At 45.6% G+C, this 21176-nt stretch overlaps 1 protein-coding gene and 1 pseudogene across 6 annotated transcripts; one reads left to right on the top strand and one right to left on the bottom strand.

Annotated features, from left to right (window-relative positions):
- The first annotated feature begins 41 nt into the window (after positions 1–41).
- TMEM218 (transmembrane protein 218) lies at positions 42–17596 on the top strand. Of its 5 annotated transcripts, none has more exons than XM_035009221.1 (5): positions 42–147; positions 10996–11105; positions 11926–12028; positions 14331–14383; positions 14933–15084. In XM_035009221.1, the coding sequence occupies exons 2-5, from the start codon at positions 10996–10998 to the stop codon at positions 15045–15047; spliced, it is 381 nt and encodes a 126-aa protein (XP_034865112.1). In that variant the 5' UTR covers positions 42–147; the 3' UTR covers positions 15048–15084. The 5 variants fall into 5 exon arrangements, with proteins under 5 accessions (XP_034865112.1, XP_034865113.1, XP_034865111.1 ...); XM_035009220.1 differs by having other exon boundaries at positions 94–196; XM_035009222.1 differs by lacking the exons at positions 14331–14383; positions 14933–15084 and adding an exon at positions 15097–17596 and having other exon boundaries at positions 80–196.
- LOC118013363 lies at positions 4556–5844 on the bottom strand (annotated as a pseudogene). Its single transcript, XR_004679997.1, has one exon. The product of XR_004679997.1 is annotated as a glyceraldehyde-3-phosphate dehydrogenase-like (transcript).
- Positions 17597–21176: the final 3580 nt, after the last annotated feature.

The following is a 21176-nucleotide window of genomic DNA, read 5'->3' as shown; positions in this document are numbered from 1 at the left end:
CGAAGTGCGACGTGCCCACCCACCACGCCTGGCGATGCCTGGAGGCGCTGCGGACGTAAGCAAATGAGAAAGAAGCTGGGTGTTGAAAGAGCAGCGCTGATTAGCGAATATGGAATCGCCTGGATGAAAGCCCACTTGTGATTCGTCGTAAGTAGACCGAAGCCTCTGTGGGCTGGAACGGGCCGGACGGTGAGATGTGAGTAGGGGACCTGGGAGAGGGAGAGCCAGGTGAGGGGGAGGCGAGGAAAGCGGGGGGCGGCTGCGAAGGGAGAATGGCCGAGGCTGGGGCTGAGGCTGGAAGACCGCGTGGGCGGCTGGCTGTGCGCGGACCTTCGCATCACCCTTACCGCCGATCTGGACCCAAGGCCCGGCGGCCAATAAATACTTAATTGGGGCTGAGAAAGAGGGGATGCTTTCTTTGTCGTGCTCCTAAGAAAGGGAAATGTCAGTGTCTGGTTCAAATACCTTATGACCGAGACCTTAATCTCTCCAACTACTGGGAGGTCGCCTGACGAACAGTCTGAAGTTGAGACCTGGGGCGACGTTTTCCTGCGGCCGGTTTGAACGAGCCGCAGGGCTTGGGAGAGACGCTAGAGCCCTAGTTCCTGGGGTGTTGACTCCAGCGCGTGCTGCTGCTGTCCGGAGAGCCCTGGCGAGATAGCTTACAGACGGTCCACACACCGCCCAGGAAAAAGGGTGGAAGGACGTGTCTGGATCCCCTGATCCCCCCCACCTTTTCTCTCATTGAGTTAAGAGATAATGCCACATCGATGGCATTTAGGTAGCTCCGCGATTTTTCCCAGGCTTGCATTTTACTTAATTACAGAGGTAGAAGCATTATCCTGATACATTAAAATTCAAACCGTAGTGAAATGTTTACTGTAGAAAAATAAATGTGTGACCCCCGCCCCCCCCATTATATTTGAAGGTTTGGAACGGTTATAAAGGAAAGTGGAAAGGAATCCTGAAGAAGGGCCATTCATTCCTGTAATCGCTGTTTTCTGCTGCCTTCAAGGCCTTTGACTCTGAAAATGTAGGAATGGGTGAGATATCTAGCTCCCACCAGCAGCAGCGCTAGGGCCAACTTACGCTCCATGGAATCCACATTTGTACTGGACTGTAAGACATCCTGTAATGGCCATTAGTATTCTCACACATGATCGACAGTCATGGCGAGCAGTATATTTTTCAGCTATTAGGCTGTATGTGCAGGAGTCAGGCACCTTAATGTATGCCTCTCTCTCTGTTTTCTCTGAGAGCTGTGAGAAAGGGTATGTAGAACCAACAGTAAATGAATGAGCAGTGCACTCACTATACAGACCTCTAAAAGTTTTGGACAATCTCTTTCCACAGAAAGACCTCACAGCAGGAGCACAGAGGGAGAAGATTGGCCCTGGAGTTGCTCTGGTTGTCAGCTACTAAACAGGGTGTTCAAATTGAGACATTATTTTTTTCTGACTCCAGTCTACCTGCTTTAAATGCCAGAGAGTTAAGTAAATGGACTTACTCAGGAAACCAGGTTGGCTAAACCATCTGTTCTCAAAGAAGGTTTGAAAAAGTCCTGGACATGAATCCAAAGCACCACTGTTTTAATTTTTTAATCATATTTACTCAGTAATTTGCTATTACAGTATGGGAAATAATCACAAGTATTATTCCCACACAGAATTAACAAGATAAAATGACCAGATGTTCACTTCTTTTCCACAGCAGCACTCTATACTATATCCAGGCTTTCCTTTCCATGCTTAACCAGAAAATGTACACAGTTTGGTTATAAAGTGATGAACTGTATTCTTATAAGAGCTTGGGGGTATTTATCTCATTACTTTAAAGCCATGCCATATACGGACTCCCAGTGTCTCATGAACCTTTATTATTCCATAGGGGATTGAAAGGCCATGTTTCTAACGGTACCACCTTCAACCACCACTTGCCCTGTATTCTAGGCATTAGAGTTGGTCCAAGTTTTACAGGTTATTTTTATAATTTATCCAAAACAGCAATTAAACTTAACTAGTTATCTTGCTAGGGTAGTACTATCAGCTCAGTCAACCAAGCAGGAAACCCGAGTCATCTCTAACACCTTTTCCCTTTTCTCCTTTGCATTTCCACAGCTAAGACAGGAGTCCAGACACTCATCATCCCTTATCCAGAGTCCCCTACTGGTCACCAGTCTGGTCTCTGATCTCGACTCATAGGCACTGAGCCACCAGCCTACCTCTTTAAAAATTAAGAATTCTCTCAAGAATTTCATAAATAGAGAATATTACACTGGGTAGTATAACAGATACCTATGCTCTACTAACTAGATTAACAAACTAACATTTTGGCACATCTGCTTACGTTTTTTCTTTTAAGTAAATAAAACATCACATTTAATTGAGATCCCTTTTGTTCTCTTTTCTGGCCCCATTTGCCTTCCTTCTTCTCTCCCAAGAGGCAAACACTCTTTTGAAATGGTGCATCATTCATGCCCATGTATTTATATTTGTACAGTATATATGTACTTCATAAACAATATATTACTTTTTTTAAGATTTATTTATTTGAGAGAGAGCACGTGTGAGAGAGTGCAGGACAGGGAGTGGGGCAGAGGAAGAGGGAGAGAGAAGCTTAAGCAGACTCCACGCTGAGCGAGAGCCCTACGCAGAGCTCTATCTCATGACCCTGAGATCGTGACCTGAGCTGAAACCAAGAATCAAATGCTTACTTTGCACCACTGAGTGGCACAGTTGGTTACTTTTACTACTTCTTAAATTTTGAAAATAGTAGTATCATACTGTGGGCTTCATTTGGTAATTTGCTTTTATCACTCAACATTGTTTTCGAGATAACATTCATATCAATACAGATAGTCAAGTTCATTCTAAGTGTTCATTATGAGTATATAATATTGCATCCATTCCCTTATTGGTGGACACTTAGGTTTTTTCAGATGTTTTGCTATTTCGAAAAAAAACTGCAATGAACATCCTTGTACACATCTCTTTATGCAAGAGTTTTTCTAGAGCACTGGTTCTCCAAGGGGATGGTACCGCCCTATTGGTCATTTTGGGATTTGTGAGAGCACATTTGGTTATTATTGTGATTTGGAGGCACTACCGGGGTTTACGGAGCAGGGCTGGGGATGCTAGATATTCTGCAGTGAAGAGTTGTCCTGCATCCTGTACCATTTTCGAGTGTCCCACAGGATACTCATTTCTAATCTCAGCCTAGAACCTAACTCCATTTTTCATATAAACATAATGTCTCTTTTGGCACAGTTTGACATAGTAAAATTTCCAGGAATGCAATGCAAATGTAAATGAAGGGGAAATTATACTTACTTGTGTTTTGGAACTTTAACAAGAGTTGTTCATCACTTGAGAAAATCACATAGCTGAAGGCAGCCCAGCTCGTGGTATTTGAGTTACCATACAGCACACCTGCATGAGCCCACGTTTGTAGCTTTTGCGCTCATGGTGATTCTAAGTTTAGGCGCAAGCATCTGACTGCTGTACTTCATTATGTATTCTAGTGTAGTCAGCCTGAACATTTGTATATTTAAACATATGCTGTTTTATTATGAATTACTTTCCATTTAAAATTGGCTTGTATATGACATAAAGTAGAGGTCGAGTATTACCTTTTTCTGATTGGATGATCGTTTGTCCCAACACCATCGATGAAATCCTTTACCTGCTGAATCAGAACCAACTCTGTCCTGTACCAAGTTCTTATAAATGCAGGGATCTGTTTCTGGGCTCTCTGTTTTATTCCACTGATCCATGTGTCTTTATGCCATATCACACTGTTTTAATTACCTTGGTTTTATAATGTGTCTTACGGCAGTTGGTAACAAGAAAGGCAAGTCTCCATCCTAGTTCTCAAAATTGTTTTCACTATTCTTGGGCTTTTGCTCTTACATATGAATTTAGGATACGTTTTCAAGTTCCATGAGCTCCACAAAAATTTGAGATTTTGGTTAGAATTGCATTGAATTGATACTGAGATCTTTTAATATTGAACCATCCCATCCAGGAATGTCGGTTATTTTTCTACTCAGGTCTGTTTTGTTATTCTTTTCAGGCCTTTTAAAAAAAAATACCTTTGGGGGCGCCTGGGTGGCTCAGTCGGTTGAGCGTCCGACTCTTGATTTTGGCTCAGGTCATGATCTCAGGGTCATGAGATCGAGCCCTGTCTTGAGCTCCTCACTCAGCACAGAGTCTCTTTGTCCCTCTCCCCACCCCCACCACAAGTTCTCTAATAGACAGACAGATAGATAGATAGATAGATAGATAAATAAATAAAATATTTTTAAAAATACCTTTGAATAAAGTTTAACAATTTTTGCTGTAAAAATCTTACACACCTTTCACATACTTATTGGCCATTCATATACCCACTTCTAAGTTTCTGAGAGAGGTATATTAAAATCTCCACTAAATTTGTGGGTTTGTCCATTTATTGCAGTGATTCCTTTTGACTTGTATATTTTAAAGGTTTGTCTTGGGTTCATTTTTGTCCTGAGTTGTATTTTTTTGTTAAGTTTTTCTTTTTGTGAATATAACTCTTTTTTTTTTTTTTTTTTTTTGGCTGGGTACAGTATACTTTATTGATGGTACATGACAAGGTAGGGGTCCCCAAGCCCCTCCCCTTCTTCAGGGGGTCTGGGATGGAAACGGAGGAGGTCGGGAGATTCTCAGTGTTTTGGGGGTAAGTTGGGGCAGGGACTCCCCAGCAGCTGAGGGCCTCTCTCTTCCTCTTGCTCTCGCTGGGGCTGGTGGTCCAGGGGGCTCTTACTCCTTGGAGGCCATGTGGACCATAAGGTCCACCACCCGGTTGCTGTAGCCGAATTCATTGTCATACCAGGACATGAGCTTGACAAAGTGGTCGTTGAGAGCAATGCCAGCCCCGGCATCGAACGTGGAGGAGTGGGTGTCGCTGTTAAAGTCGCAGGAGACAACCTGGTCCTCAGTGTACCCCAGGATGCCCTTGAGGGGGCCTTCTGATGCCTGCTTCACCACCTTCTTGATGTCGTCGTATTTGGCAGCTTTCTCCAGGCGGCAGGTCAGATCCACGACGGACACATTGGGGGTGGGGACACGGAAGGCCATGCCAGTGAGCTTCCCATTCAGCTCAGGGATGATCTTGCCCACAGCCTTGGCAGCGCCAGTGGAAGCAGGGATGATGTTCTGGGCAGCCCCTCGGCCGTCGCGCCACAGCTTCCCAGAGGGGCCATCCACGGTCTTCTGGGTGGCAGTAATGGCGTGGACGGTGGTCATGAGTCCCTCCACGATGCCAAAGTTGTCATGGATGACCTTGGCCAGAGGGGCCAAGCAGTTGGTGGTGCAGGAGGCATTGCTGACAATCTTGAGAGAGTTGTCATACTTCTTATGGTTCACACCCATCACGAACATGGGGGCATCGGCAGAGGGAGCAGAGATGATGACCCTCTTGGCCCCGCCCTTCAAGTGAGCCCCAGCTTTCTCCATGGTGGTGAAGACCCCAGTGGACTCCACAACATACTCAGCACCAGCATCACCCCATTTGATGTTGGTGGGATCTCGCTCCTGGAAGATGGAGATGGACTTTCCATTGATGACAAGCTTCCTGTTCTCAGCCTTGACTGTGCAGTGGAATTTACCATGGGTGGAATCATACTGGAACATGTAGACCATGTAGTTGAGGTCAATGAAGGGGTCACTGATGGCGACAATATCCACTTTGCCAGAGTGCAGCCCTGGTGACCAGGCGCCCAATACAGCCAAATCCGTTCACTCCGACCTTCACCATCGTGTCTCGGGGATGCGGCTGGCACTGCACCAGAAGATGCGGCTACCTGTCGAACGGGGAGGAGCAGAGAGCCTGAATATAACTCTTAATACCTTTCAAAGCTTTCCATTCTATTTTGTTTGATACTAATATTGCTTCACCAGATTTTATTTTGTTTGGTTTAGGTGTTTTTTTTAATTGGGGTTTAAAAAAAAAAAAAAACCCCACACCTAAAATTTACCATCTTAACCATGTTTAAGTGTTTGGTTAAGTATTCTTAGGATATTCACATTGTTGTGCAAGGGATCTTGAAGCATAATCTGTGTGTGTTTACTATGATTACTGTTATATTTGGATTTATTTTACAATCTTATTTTGTATTTTCTGTTTTCCTTGCTTTTTGTTTCTTTCCCCTCCTACCTTCTGCCTTCTTCCTTTATTTTTTTCACTCTATTAGTGTGAAGGTTACTTACCCTGTTTCTTTTCTTTCTTTTTTTTTTTTAAAGATTTTATTTATTTGAGAGAGAGAGAGAGAGCACATGAGAGGGGGGTAGGGTCAGAGGGAGAAGCAGACTCCCTGCTGAGCAGGAAGCCCGATGCAGGACTCGATCCTGGGACTCCAGGATCATGACCTGAGCCGAAGGCAGTCGCTTAACCAACTGAGCCACCCAGGCGCCCTACCCTGTTTCTTTTATTTGGTGTTTACCTGTGTGTTTTTAACATGCAGATTTAGCTTAACAAAGCCTACAGGTAATCATTAACTTTCATCTCCTCCAGTGCAAAGTAATAACCAATGATTTCACTTGGAACTGTTCTTTCTCATCTTCCATGTAACTGTTAACAAATACTTTAGCTCTTCTTTGTTTTTATTTTTTTATTATTGAAGTGTAATTGACATACAGTGTTATATTAGTTTCAGGTGTACATCATATTGAATCTCCGTGACTTACTGATTTTATAACTGGAAGTTTGTACCTTTTAATCCCCTTCATCTATTTCACCTGTACTCCTCATACCTTCCTCTAAGGCAACCACCAATTTGTTCTCTGTATTTAAGAGTCTGGCCTTTTGTTTGTTCACTTGTTTTGTTTCTGAAATTGCACATATAGTGAAATCATATGGTATTTGTCTTTCTCTGACTGACTTATTTCACTTAGCATAATACTCTCTAGGTCCATCCATGTTGTCGCAAATGGCAAGATTTCATTCTTTTTTATGGCTGAGTAATATTCCATGTGTGTATATGTGTGTGTGCCAGCCAGATCTTTATCCATTCTTCTATCCATGGACACTTAGGTTGCTTCCATATCTTGGCTAGTGTAAATAATGCTTCAGTAAACATAGGGCTGCTCAAATTAGTGTTTCCATTTTCTTTGGGTAAATTTCCAGTAGTGGAATTATTGAATCATAGGGTATTTCTATTTTTAATTTTTTGAGGAACCTCCATACTGTTTTCCAAGTGGTTGTACCAATTTACGTTCCACCAGTAGTGTATGAGGGTTCCTTTTTCTCCACATCCTCACTAACCCTTATTATTTCTTGTTTTTTTTTTCTTGTCTAGCCATTCTGACTAGTGTGATGTAATATATCATTGTGGTTTTGATTTGCATTTCCCTGATGATGAGTGATGTTGAGCATCTTTTCCTGTGTCTCTTGGCCATCTGGATGTCTTTGGAAAAATGTTTATTCAGGTCATCTACCCATTTTTTCATTAGATTGTTTTTTGGTGTTGAATTATAGAAGTTCTTTATGTATTTTAGGTATTAACCCCTTATGGGATATATCATTTGCAAATATCTTTTCCCATTCACTAGGTTGCCTGTATGTTTTATTGATAGTTTCCTTTGTTCAAAAGCTTTTTATTTCGGTGTAATCCTCATAGTTTATTTTTGCTTTTGGTTCCCTTGCCTGAGGAGACATATCCATAAATGTGTTGCTGTTGTTCTTCCTTGTTTTTAACTCCTCAAACAATTAGGCCTTCTTATCATTTCAGAAATCTTTACTATCAATATTACCCAGTATTTTTCTTACCATTCCTCTTTACATCTCATGCCTTCTTTCTTGGTTCATTTTCATTCTTGCTCAAGTACAGCAGTGACAGGTGAACTCCATTTCAGTCTTTGTGTAAAAATATTTTTATTTTGTACCCAACTTGGTGAGAGCCTTGCATGCTGACTTGTGTGGCATCCCTACAGAGAGGTTTCAGTTGTCTCTGCCGGGATCCTACAAGTTTCTCACTTTTAGACTGGTTTTATGTGAATCTTACTTCTCGAGATTCCCATACCACTTTGGTAGTATGATTTGAACCCCACACTTGCATGTGGTGTCGGATTGAGATTCAGATTTCTCTTGGGTTAGTCTTTTTTCACTCATGGCCTGAGGTACTCGGCCAACTTTGTTCCAACAAAGTCAGCAGCAAATGTTTTAGTCCCTATTTCAAAGACAGGTGGGCCCTTTCTGGGCTAATCTTTATGCCTTGTTCTCAGTTCTGGTTCTCTGTATCATGGGTCTGAGACCTCATCTGTCCAGGAGGGACCACTCCAAAGGTCTGCAGCTGGTTTCAGTACCCCTATAGACCTTTGGGCTCAGCTCCTGCTTACCACTCAGATTTTGAATTATGCTTTCATTTATGGTACTTAAGGATTTTCCTTTATTGCTTCCGAGCTCCGCTGTGTATTGAATTCTTTTTGCTCGCTTTTACTAAGCATTTCTATGTGTTCACTATCATAACATTCATTACATGTGAGGTACTTCCCTTGTTAGGTCTGTCCAGCATATTGACCAGAAGTTACAGTCCTCTTTCTAAAGCTAAATATGATCCTATCAGCCCTTCACTTGATTTCTATGGACTTGTTAGCACTGCTTCATTTATTCATCAAATGAATATTTCTTGCTTATAATGTCTGTGCTAACAACTGGGGATACCGTGGTGAGCAAGATATAAAAATCTCTGCCCTCATAGAGTTTGCTATACTGGTTGGAGACATAGAAGGTAAACCTGTAAATAGTAAGTAAAAATGTGAACTATAGTTTGTGAAATGTACCCTGAAGGAAATAAGGAGTGAGGGAGAGTAATTGGGGTTACGTTAGCCAGAGCCATCAGGGAAGACCTTTCTGAGGAGGTCACATTTAAAGCTGAGATCAGACAGATGAGGAGAAGCCAGCCCTGCAAATAGTGGAAGGTTCACTGGGGGCTGTGGGTTAATTCCAGGCAGTGGAAACAGCAAGTACAAGGACCCAGAGGTAGGGAAACACTTGGCAGTTTAGAGTTACTGAGGTGATACTGTGCGCTCTAAATTGGGGGGAGGGGATGCGCCCCTGTTAGGTTAGAGAGGCAAGTGAGAGCCCAGCCCATCTGCTGCCACTCCTCTCTTGGCCCACCCCTCCCCCTGCCTGTCATCTTGCCACACTGATTCTTTCCCATCTGGGCCTGTGGGAAGTCATCTCCTCGGTGAAGCCCTTCTCCCTTTGCACTACCTCAGGTCCCACTTTGTCCCACTTTGTACTTTGCTTATCAGAGTGTGGCGTGGATAGTTGTTTACGTGACAGTGTTCTCCAGTGGGCCTGCAGCTTCTGTCAGAAGATATGTCTTATTTACCCTTGTGATCCCCAGACTGTGGCACAGAATAGTTTTTGATTGAATAAATGTTTGTTTGTTTGTTTGTTTGGCAGTTTATGCCCAGGGCGTCCTTTCCAATCTTTCCAATGCCTTTATAACAGAACTTGTCATAGATAATAATTTTTGTGGTATTTAAACCATCGGGGTAAAGAAAACCATCGAGGAGGAATTTATTTGCTTAAGATTTGTCTCTGATACTAAAGGGGAAAACCGGGGGGGGGTGCTCTAGACTCAGTGGGGTGGGTCAAATGGTGGCCCCCAAAAAGACTCTGCCCACATCCTAATCCCTGGAACCCGTGAATGTGACCTTATGTGGAAGAAGGGTCTTTGCAGACATAATTAAGGATCTTGAGAAGACATCAGACCAAATTCTTTGGGTGGACCCTAAATCCACTACAAGTGTCCTCATAAGAGACAGAGGAGGAAGACAATGCTGGGCCCTCCAGACACTAGAAGAGCCTGGAAGCATTCTCTCCTAGAGCCTTTGGAGGAAGCTCGGCCTGGCTGGCACCTTGATTTCAGATTTCTGGCCTCCAGAACTGTGAGAGAATGCTGTTCTACTGTAAGCCACCGGTTTGTTAATACATAGCCCTTCGCATTACACCTCAGTTATGTCTTCTGTGACACGGCTGTAATAAGACCTACCTCAGAGGCCTGTTGCCATGATTAAATGAAACGTGTTTGTAAGGTACTTAGCACACCGTGAAAGCTCAAATAGAGTGGTGGCTCCTTTCTTCTTCATCGTCCTCATCTTCTGCAAGGACTTAGGAGTTTGCTTCCTTTCGTGAAGAAAAACTCAACAATAGAGGGGGACATTTCTGTCTTGTGATCATCCGGGGAGTCAAAGCTCACACCACAGACTTACCCTGAGAGCCTCAGTGTCCCCATGGGCTCCATAGCGCTTGGCTCCTCGTGCCTTCACAGCCCTCCATTAGCATTTCTGTCAGGAGAGAGTTCAGCTTGCTGCTGCAGGTCGGGAAAGCCAAACTAGAACTCAGCAGATTTGAAGTGATCCACACAGAGCAGAAAGCAACCTCTCTGTCCTCACCTAAAACAAAGGCTTGGGGTTTTAAGTTTCTTTCCTGCCTCCCTCCCTCCCCTCCCTCCCTCCCTCCCTCCCCTCCCTCCCTCCTTCCTTCCTTCTTTCCTTCCTTCCTCTTCCTTCCCACTTTCCTTCCATTCATTCAAGATTTTATTCATTTATCTGTCAGAGAGCTAGCGAGAGAGCACAAGCAGGGGGAGTGGGAGAGGGAGAAGCAGGCTTCCCGCTGAGCAGGGAGCCCGATGCGGGACTCAATCATGACCTGAGACGAAGGCAGATGCTTAACCAACTGAGCCACCCAGGCGCTCCAGGGTTTTAATTTTCTAATTCCTATGAAGGGACTGGACTTCCCCAAAGACCTGTACCAATTAATCCTCCTATCACACCAATCATCAGAAGTTCATCAGACTGAGTTCAGACTTTCTGTATTTGTATTTGCATTTGTCTGCAGACCCTCACACAAGCCGGGAGCGGGAGGAAGACAGGCAGAACTGGTGCAGAAGTCAGGGGGTGCATGGTTCCCCGGGGGGCCCCGGGGCTGAGTGGGGTGCAGCGCTCACGCTTTGTCTCCCTGCAGATGGCTGGCACCGTGCTCGGGGTGGGGGCCGGCGTGTTCATCTTAGCCCTGCTCTGGGTGTTGGTGCTGCTGCTGTGTGCGCTGCTATCCAGAGCCTCCGGGCTAGCCAGGTAAGGCCTCCTCTCCAGCTGGCAGTCCAAGGTAAAAGCAGTTAGAAGTGAAACCGCTGATGCTCATTAAACATTTAGAATCCAGAAGATCATTTTTGTAATTACTGGCAGTTTGAATGAGTTGCATTTTAACCTGGTATCATAAGCACTGACTGTGTTATTTATGCTCTGACGCAGAGGAGAAAGCAAGTGGTATTTTCCAGCTCTCACTGTGGAGGTGACGGGGGGGGGGTGGCGGGAGGGGGGACAGAAGCAACAAAAAGGAAATGCGTGTTCGCTGCCTGTTGAATTTCTTGGGCGTGTATGTGTGTGTTTCAGAATTGTTCAGACTTAGGGCACATGCTTGGTCCAGTCCCTGAGGCTCTAACCTGGGCCTGGGGACACTGCAGACGCGCCGATGGCCGCAGAGTTGCGCTCTGGCCAGACAGTGTCGGGATGAAGCGGCGAGCTACGTGATTTACCAGAGTCTTCCAGCTAAAGACAGACAAAGAAGTTAAGAAGAGGGAAGGGCCGATTAGATTTTTCATGATTACAAATGCACAGAGACAAAATAAAAAGTACCCATTCCCATTCTTAGGAATTTGGAATTACCAGGAATCAACAGGAATGCATCCAGTTGGGGACCTGTCTAGGAAGAAGGGCTCTGGGCTGAAGGGGAGAGCATTTCTAAATTCCCTGGATAGTGTGAGCAGCAGGGCTCTGGGCCCTGTTAAGAGACTGGAACTTAGAATATTGGCTCCAGGGGAGAGCCTCTCCAGGCCTAACTGATGAGAGAGGAATCCGTAAACCGTGCTCATAACATTCTGTCTTTTGACCCCAGGTTCTCTGTCGTTTTTGTGTTCCTCGGTGCTCTGATCATCACATCAGTTCTGCTGCTCTTCCCTCGAGCCAGTGAAGTCCCAGCCCCAGAGGTTGAAATGAAGGTAAAACTATTGGCTTTATTTTGCCTCCTGCGTCATAACTCTTGTCTCCCTTGGTCTGAGCTGTTCTCCCAATGTCAGGTTGGCCGAAATATGTTAGAAGCGTAAAATTAACACGAGGGTGGGGAAAGCTCAGAGGGAGCTTTACATTCCCTTGTCCTTTCACCTAGGACAAGAATCTCATTCTGATTCCCACATGCAACACCACGGGGCAGTTAGTTGCCTGATTTGAGGGCATCCCCCCTGGGCACCGAGCTGCACAAGCAGTGTGTCCAAAAGCCACCTGACACTGTGGGGCTGGAGAAGAGGAAATGAGTTCGGAATAGGAACGGGGCCTGGCCCTGAAATGCAAGTGTCCCCATCCCGGTAGTCTGGGTGCAGAAACTCAGATCCCAGCCAAAGCGTATGCGGTGCCTTGGGTGTGCTGAACGACATGCTTGTCCATCTCCGTGTGTTTGGTTCCTCCACGTGTGCGGTGAAGAGAGTACTTTCCATAGAGAAGATAGGTGGAGAAAGAGCATTTCTATGGGAAGCAGAGGTTGTTGAGACAGCTGAATGCAGCAATGACAGCCGTCCGAACCGACTGAGCCACCCAGGCACCTGTCTAGCATTTTTTAAGGGATTACTGTGTGTGAGGTTGTTTGCTAAGCACCTTGTTTGCCTTATCTCACTTAAACCTAAGACAACCCTAAACGGTATAAAGTAGGTGCTATTATTATCCCCAAGGACACTGAGGCTGTAAGAGGTTAAGTAAATTGCCCAGGGTCATACATTTATGGGAAGAGTCAGAGCAAGGATTCCAGCTGAAGTCTGTCTGCAAACCTTCATTGCTGGGGACTCGTCAGAATATTGGGGGCCATCACAGAGAGTTCATGGGTGAGCCTCAACACTAGACCACAGTACACAAAATTATACAACTTCCGAACTAAAACTCGCACACGTTTCTAACTCTGTCTAGGACTAATCACGGCAAAAGGGAGGAAATTCGTTCTGAAAAGTCCACAGGACATAATGCCACACACATGTAAGGAATCATTTCCATACGTGTCAGGCAGTTTTGTCAGCATTTGAAAACCACTCTGTCGGTGCAAGTACCAAGTGTGGGGGCCAGGAATAGACTCCCACCTCCGTTTCCCCGTCGGAGAGGGAGTGAGTGGTGAAGGGCCGTATTTCTGGATGGCTATGGATGTGAATACTGGGAGAAGGGCACAGAGCAAACACTGTTTTGAATTCAATCCCTCTATCCTCTGTCCTATGAGTTGCAGACCCAGGAGAGAAGAAGGAGGTTTGAGCAAAATATGTCCGTCAGCGTGGCCTGCAGAACCGGTGTTCTCATTTTCAGGTTTTGAGAACTGGCCCCTGCAGCAGCCTGGCTTGAGACTGTATCAATAATACATGACCTGGGCCTTCTGCACCAAAGGCCTGCTAATCGGCTAATTAAAAAGTGAAACGTGTCAAACGAGCAAACATGTAGCCCGCGAGAGACTTGTTCGGTACCAGAGCCAAGGTCAAAGTTATGTTAAAGCTGTTTTATCAAACTGACCTTTGTTGTAAGTTGGCTGTTGGGGTAATCTCTGGAGCAGCCGTTTTCTTCTTGGTATCTTTGGACCTCAGCGATCAGAGCAGTGTGAGGACTTGGCAGGTCCTCTGTGTCATGCCACAGTATTAGCCTCCTGTTGCTGCTGTAACAAATCACCACCGGCTTCGTGCCTTACAACACAGATGGATTTTCTTTCAGTTCTGTGAGTTAGAAGTCCAAATGCAGGCTCCCTGGGCTAGAGTCAGGGGTTGGCAGGGCTGCATTCCTTCCTGGAGGTTCTGGAGAAGAATTTGTTTCTTTGTCTGCCCAGCTTCTAGAGGCCGCCCTTGGCTAGCGGCCCCAATGCTCCATCTTCAGAGCCAGCGAGGTAACATCTCGATGACTCTACTTGCATTCTGTCCATCTCTTCCTTGACCTTCTCTTCCGCCTCCCTCTTCCAGGTTTAAGGACCCTTGTGATTACACTGGGCCCACCTGGATTGGATAATCCAGGCTAATCTCCCTATTTTAAAGGTCAGGCAATTAGCAATCTCAATTCCATTTACAACCCTATTTCTCCTTTGCCATGTAATCTAACATATTCACCATTTCTGGAGGTTAGGGTGTGGACATTTGGGATAGACATATTCTGTCTACCACAATTGCCTCTCAGGTATTTTGGGTTCCCTTTCCTTTGGGAAGTTCTGAACTCACCCTGCCACTTGGTTCATGTTCCTGCTCCATTAGGTCCATCAGATTAATTTACTTTTTCCTGCCCTGATTTAAGCACCGCCATTTGGATCTGGGGAGAGTAGAGCTCTGGAAGCGGACAGTAGCCAGGTGGGTAGAGCCAACTCTAAGTGTAGGTTTTGTCAGCAAAGACCAACAGCTTTGGGGCTCCAAGTATGACTGGTTGCCAGGCAGCCAGCTGGATGATTTGGGGCACGTTGTCTATCCTTTCAACATTTTATAGTGTCTCAGGCAAATGGCCATTTAGCCCAAGCCTTGGAGCGCTGGATTATGAATGTTAGGGTTCAGGACTCTTCTGATGGAAGTTTTAAAGAATCACCTTTCCATTCTGAAAAGGAACCCTCCTGAATCAGCAATGGGTTGATGATTTGGGGGCTTGATCTTGGATATATGGGGGTTATTATACTATTATCTTTCTATATGTGTTTAAAATTCTCCATAATAAAAAAGTTAACAACAAAAATGAGCTTTTCTAAGACCAAGCAAACAAGCTTCTCATGAACTCTTTCAGATAACTGATGTCAGAACATAAAAGAGCTCATCCAAGGTCTTCACAGTGTTTGTGAACCTCCTCCTAAATTGAGCCGTTTTCCCCCTGTACTTCATTAATTTTTTCTTTATCTTGTATTTCCGGCGCAGGAAGTCAAGAAAAGGTTCTTTCCTAGCCGTTTACAGAAGAGACTCAGAGCAGGATATTACTGGAAGTCACAAATACAAACAGACTCTGGGCCCACTCATGAAAGATTTCAGATGAGCACAAGCTGAAGTGATCGTAATTTCATTTTTGATGTTTCTCTCTACAGATTGTGGATTCCTTTTTCATTGGCCGCTATGTCCTGCTGGCTTTCCTCACTGCTGTCTTCCTTGGAAGCCTCTTTTTGGTTCTCATTCATCATATCCTAGAGCCAATCTATGCCAAACCACTGCGGTCCTACTGAGCACTGTTCAGGAAAACCAAGACCCTGTTCTGTCCTTCACTTTTTATGTCACTGGTGAGCAGAAAGGTACTATTCAGAGCCTTGTTTTGACAGCCTTTATGCCTTAAGATCAGAGAAATATCCATTCACAACTAGGACAAATCCCTTGAATCTTGGCTTCCGGAAATGGGGTTGCAAAAATGGCCCTGCGGAGATGATTCTCACCATCTTCAGAGGGATGTTGCGGTCTTCTTTGCACTTGTTCCTCAGGTTTTCTATCTGTTTTGAAAGGGAAATAGTAACAGTGATCGGCTTCCGGTAGATTTTCAATCAAGACATCAGTAAGTGGATTTTGGGAAAAGGAGCAATTTGGCTTCTGCGGTCCAGGAGATGGAAGAATCTCATCCTTTCGATAATACACAAGATTCTTAGTTGCAAGGGTGGGATCATTAGGAAAGGAAAGGCACTCCAAGTTCAAAAGTTTATTTAAATGTGATGAGTTGGAAGACTTACCCAGGTGTTGGTTGTTGACCAGTGTGTATGTGGTGCCACAGAATCTATACAAGCAATCAGTGTCCCTTCCCTCTGCTCTAATAAAGCAATAAACAACCCAAGGACTCACTTTCACTTCAGACTCTTGGCCACAGCTTTCCCAGTCTATATTCTATATTTCAAATTTGTTTGAAATTGGAAGGGTATGGGAGTGTTGGTTTTTGTCTTGCTGCTATAGATCTCTGGCTTCTTTCTCTTTCAGAATTTGGTAGCCTTCATGTGCCTTATTTAATTATTGTAGAGTCCATTTTGGGTTATGATCATTTCTTTTTAGCTTTGTAGCCCTTTCTCCAAAGCTGATGAGGAATATACATTCCCAGGATTAGATACAACTTTATACCTGTCTGAGATCCCACATCAACCGAAATTTATTATTAAATGGAGGGTCTCTGGGCTGGTTCCACTTTGGAAGTCTCCTCCTGACTCCCTAGAACTAAATGAAGAAGGATCTTCTGGCTTAAAATTAAGAACAAGGAAACAAGTTGGAAAGAGGCCTTTGGGCATGTGCTATGGGCCAGCAGTAGACTAGTTCCCTTGTAATTCAATGTCTTTAAATTTTACAACAATATATTTATTATCATCCGGTTTTAAAGTAGAAAAAAGTAAGGCTCAAAGAGATGAACTGACTTGCCTAGGCATCACATAACAGCCAGCGTGCACACCCAGGGGTAGCAGGCTCCGGGGTCTGTCTCGGACCAGAAAGAAAACCCACTGAGCTTTGTGGAGCTTTGATTTAGAGCTTGAGGAAGTCAGGGCCATGTCTCCTTCACTTTCTCTCCCAGATCCTGTTGTCAGGGTAGAGATGATACCCCAGTGGGGGCTAAGCTCTAAATTAAAAGAGGAGAGAACGGGTGACTCGGGGGGAGTCATGGACTGGTGAGGGCCAGGTGTATTTATTTCTGCACTTGAACTGTCTCTGTCTTACCGGGTTTGGAAAACCTTTGCAGATAAGGCTTTGTCACAGAACAATTCAAAGGAAATGGTCTCTTCATCTGGCCTCGAGCCCACAGGTGAGAAAAGAAAGAAGAAACATCCCTCCAAGTAGATTGGAGGGGAGAAAGAAGAATGCAGACACGCAGAGGGAAGTGGGGCAAGGCGGCAGTCAGGCTATGTGCTCCTCTCTGGGGACACTTGCTCTGAAGCTTCCAGATAGCTGTGAATCTCTGTGCAGACGTTGAGCCAGCCCGAGTGGAGCCTGGACTCCTAATCAGCATAGGCTGCCATGTGTCACCTCCTGAGAGACTTGCTGACAAAGCAAATCTGGGAGAAGTTGTAGGTTCTGACCTTGAATCCATCTTTTTTATTCCCCAACAAAGGTGTCCAACTATGAGATCAATGGATAATAGCTATGAAGTTTTGGGTGACTACTTACGTGGAGAAATATGTGTTAAGGTTGGAAACTAGCACACCATGGGTTTCTAACACATGCGCGCATGTGTGTGTGTTTTCCACAGATATAAATGGCAGGTTGGTGTGGTAAGGGCAAAAAATATACTTTGTACAAAGTGTATTTTACCAGCTGTGGGGAAATGACTGATAGATTACTCTCTGCCTTCATACTCAAAGCAGTCATGGCCAACCCAATAAAACCCCCCACAGGAGTGGGGTAAGAAGTAGAAGGCTAAAACATGATGCTCACTGAGAGCTCTACATGGGGCCCGCCTACAGTGACTGAATTGGCACCCCTTGGGCTCACCGCCTTCCTGGAGAGAGGGCTTAGAGGTCATCTGAGTGTCCCATTCATCATTCTTTGGTCAATGTCCTTCAAGCAGGGGGTGCTTCATTGTACCTTACCCAGGGGGGATCCTGTAGCAGAGAGACTGGTGATCCCCACCGTTTATAAGGTGGAGAGGGAGAGTAAATCAGGAGTTCTACATGAAAAACAGGTGATTTCAGAGCCTCTTAAAATTGTATCCTGACGAAAGCTAAATTAGCAGGACACCACTACCCCACGACGCAGACATTGGTCCAGTTCACTAGGTGGCACTGCGTGTTCTATTTCAGTCAGTCCCTCAAGCCCGCAAAACACACTTAACTAGGTAATTTTTTGACAAGTTCCTTGAATTTCTCATTTATAAAAATGGAAGTAAAGCTGACATTCTTTACTGATACGCAGTATCAGCTATTTAATCTAAAAATTCATCAAAATTATTGTACCAACGTTCAGGTCCTAGGAAATGCCTAACCATTCGTTCGTGCTTTGTACTGCATGTGCAGCCGTTCATGTCACCCTAACAGACGGCAAGCCATTTCTCGTTCTGCTCTCTAAGACATCAACTCTTCTATCAACTCTATCCCACTGCTGCTGCAGTTGCAGCATTTTTATTTTACTTTGTTTTTTTTTTCAAAGTGTAAAGAAACCTGCTGCAATTATTTTATGGAAGAGAAACAGGCAGAGAGAGAGCGGAAGGGATTTTAGAAGTTTCCCCGCGTTAATAGTGGGGCTCAAACCTGACATCAGGATTCCTGACCTCTCACTCCTCAGATAATTTAAAGATCATGTTTGGCTCGCAAACAACTCCTTATTTCTATATTGGTTAATACTATTTTGTAGCTATTGGTCCCCGTCCTTTCCCTAACCCATGTCTTTAAAAAGGTAAAACTTTCATTACCGAATTTTTGATTGGCATCTAGAGTACAAATAACCAATATTTTATCATAACTTCTTGGCTTAAACCTTCAAGTATTTGGCTGTTGTTACATAGGAACAAGTTTCCAGATGTGGGAATCATCCTCACAGGAACTCAGGGTTGGAAGGGATTTTGTAGTTCATAGGGTCCAATCTTTAATCTCTATTTCCACCCCAATATTTGGAACTATTCTATTCCTCACAGGCTGAAATCACAGTTTTTATATTTACCAAACATGTTCTAAGCATTTTTCTAAATGCTTTGTAAATATTAAGTAATCCTCATAAGCAACCCTATGAAGTGGGTGCTCTGAGTATCCCCACTTCATGGATGGGGGAGGGGTACAGAGTGGCGAGGTGATTTGCTTGAAGTCACTTAGCTCAGGGTTAAATAGGAGTCAGTGTTTGAAGTCAGGTGGTTTGGCTCCAGTCTAAGCTTTTATGTACTTTATATTATATTGTTGCTCCATAAAATAAAAAGAAAGAAAAACGAGGGACCAAGGTCAAGCAACACAAATCCAGTTGATAGAAATACCAAAAAGCAGCAGCTGAGTCTAGTGGAAAACCCAGAATCGGGATTGGGCAAGAGTCTGAGACAAAGCAGTTAAAAGCCACATGGGACCTCAGAGACAACTGCACTCATCCACCCTGTGCTTTTGGTGGGTCTTGGCCTGTTGGACTTTGGCTCCTCGCTGGCTGAGAGTGTGGAGGAGCCCATAGCTGAGTTTTCAAGGACATACCCAGCTGTCTCTCTCTTAAGCGCCGTCCACCTGGAATGTTTGATACTTGGGTTCGTTTTTCAGAGGTGCCAATGGAAGAACCAAAGTCACAGACCAAGAATGTATTTGTTTCTTGGTCTCTGTTTCTAACAAATCATTATTGGTGGTCGCTGTTTACTCAAAAAAAAAAAAGTTTCCAGTGCCCAGCCCCACCCCAACACAAACCCTCACATCTCAGTTTCTGGGACCTAAGAAAGGACAGTAGGGATCAAAATCAGGGACCAACGCCACAAACAGAATGAGAAAGTTTCTTTTTCTGGTTTTCATCACACCATGTTGGGTACTGTAAAGGATGTGCCAGGCAGTGTCCTCAGAGAACTTGGGGTAGTCATAGAGGCAGCGTTAACCCCAAACCTAAATGCTACATAGCCATTCCCTCCATGTTTTCTTTTAATCTTTGGGGATTTCTTTGGTTTTTCTGTCTTCATATTGATGTTGCCTCAGGTTGACACTGGGGAACAGGTTATGACTTCCTATTGCTGTAGTAACAAAGTACCACCAACTCAGTGGTTTAGAATAATAGGGATTTCTTATCTTACAGTTTTGGAGGTGAGAAATCTGCAGTAGGTTTCACGAGGCTCATATACAGGTTTTGGAGGCTCTAGGGGAGAATCGCATTTCCTTTCTTTTTCTAGTTTCCAGGGACTGTCCACAATCCTGGGCCAGTGTACCCTTCTGTCTTCAGAGCCCCACCTTCTAATCTGACCACTGACACTCTTGCTGCCCTCTTTGATTTATAAGGGGCCTTGTGGACACACTGGGCTCACACTGACCGTCCAGGATAGTCTCCCCATCTCATGGTCCTTCATCACATCTGCAGGTAGCATATTCACGGGTCCTGGGAATTCGAATGTGGGCATCTTTGGGGGGAGGGAGTGTTACTCTGCCCCCCATAGAATCTACGGCCCCACCCTCCGGGTCTAAGGCTTGCTTCCTTCCACCCTCCAGTTTCTGTCCTCTCCCACCTCCTGGCTTTCTATAGGAGGCCTGCCCCTCTATCTCCAGGAGCACTCTCCGGTGCCCATGCTGTGCTGAGCCTCCTTCCCCTCAACTTCAGTCTCGCTGAAAGCCTCAGAGTGCCAAGAGTTCCCTATCTTTTCATTACCTCTTTCCTCCCTGCGCCCCTTCTACCCCCCCCCCAACCGCACACCACCCCAGCCTCCCAATGGCTTTCTAAAGGAGAAATGCAAAGAGTTACTGCTTTTTAATTACAAGTGCTATTGTAACATCTATAAGGAAGAACACTTAAAGCTTAATTGAGACCAAATGTGAAGTTAAATTAAATGAATAACTAATTAACGTAATGCTCCTGCATTAGCCCCAAGTGAGTGCTGAGGCCCAGAGAGAAGGCAGGTAGCAGGCTTCCGGGGAACAGTCGGTGCCCAGAGCCGAGGTCGGGCAGGGAACCTGGGGCCTGGGAGGCCTTGCGGCGGGGCACATCTCGGGGCCGGGGTTCCTCCGCCTTTGCCATCTCCCCCGCACTCCCGCCCACAGCCCCCCTCCTCGTTGCCGAGACCAGGCGCCGAGCTCCGCACGCCTTCTGCGCACCCAGGGCCCACTGACCCCCCGCGCCGGGCGCGAGCGGCACGGCCCGCCGCTCCTCCGGGCCCCACGCTGCCCTTGGAGGGGCTCGCTCAGCCTTCCTTTCAACGTCCTCCCGCTCGCAGGCGCCCTCCTACCTTATCAAACTAGCCGCCTGCCCGAGTCCCATTCGTCCTTCCTCCCCCCGCGGCCCTGGGACCGCCCTCCTGGCCGCCCCTCGCCCTTCAGGCGGGACCGGCGCACGGGGAAGCCTCTCGGCTCCAGTCACCGTCTCCAGTGTTGCCCCGAACTGTTCCGAAGGGTGTCCGTCTGCCCATCTTCCGCCTTTCCCAGACAAGCGCCGCAGGCGCGGGCAGCGTGCTGGACCCTGACGCGTGTCCCTTCGCGCCCGTCCTCCGGGCTCGCGTCAGGACCGGCTTCTAGGCGAGCACCAGGCTCCGCGGTCGCCAGCGGGGAGGCGACGG

Source organism: Mirounga leonina, unplaced genomic scaffold (genome assembly GCF_011800145.1).
Source record: "Mirounga leonina isolate KUSES-001 unplaced genomic scaffold, KU_Mleo_1.0 Mir_153, whole genome shotgun sequence".
Taxonomy (NCBI): Eukaryota; Metazoa; Chordata; class Mammalia; order Carnivora; family Phocidae; genus Mirounga; species Mirounga leonina.
Note: the sequence above shows the minus strand (reverse complement) of the source record. Positions and strands in the feature narration are given on the sequence as shown.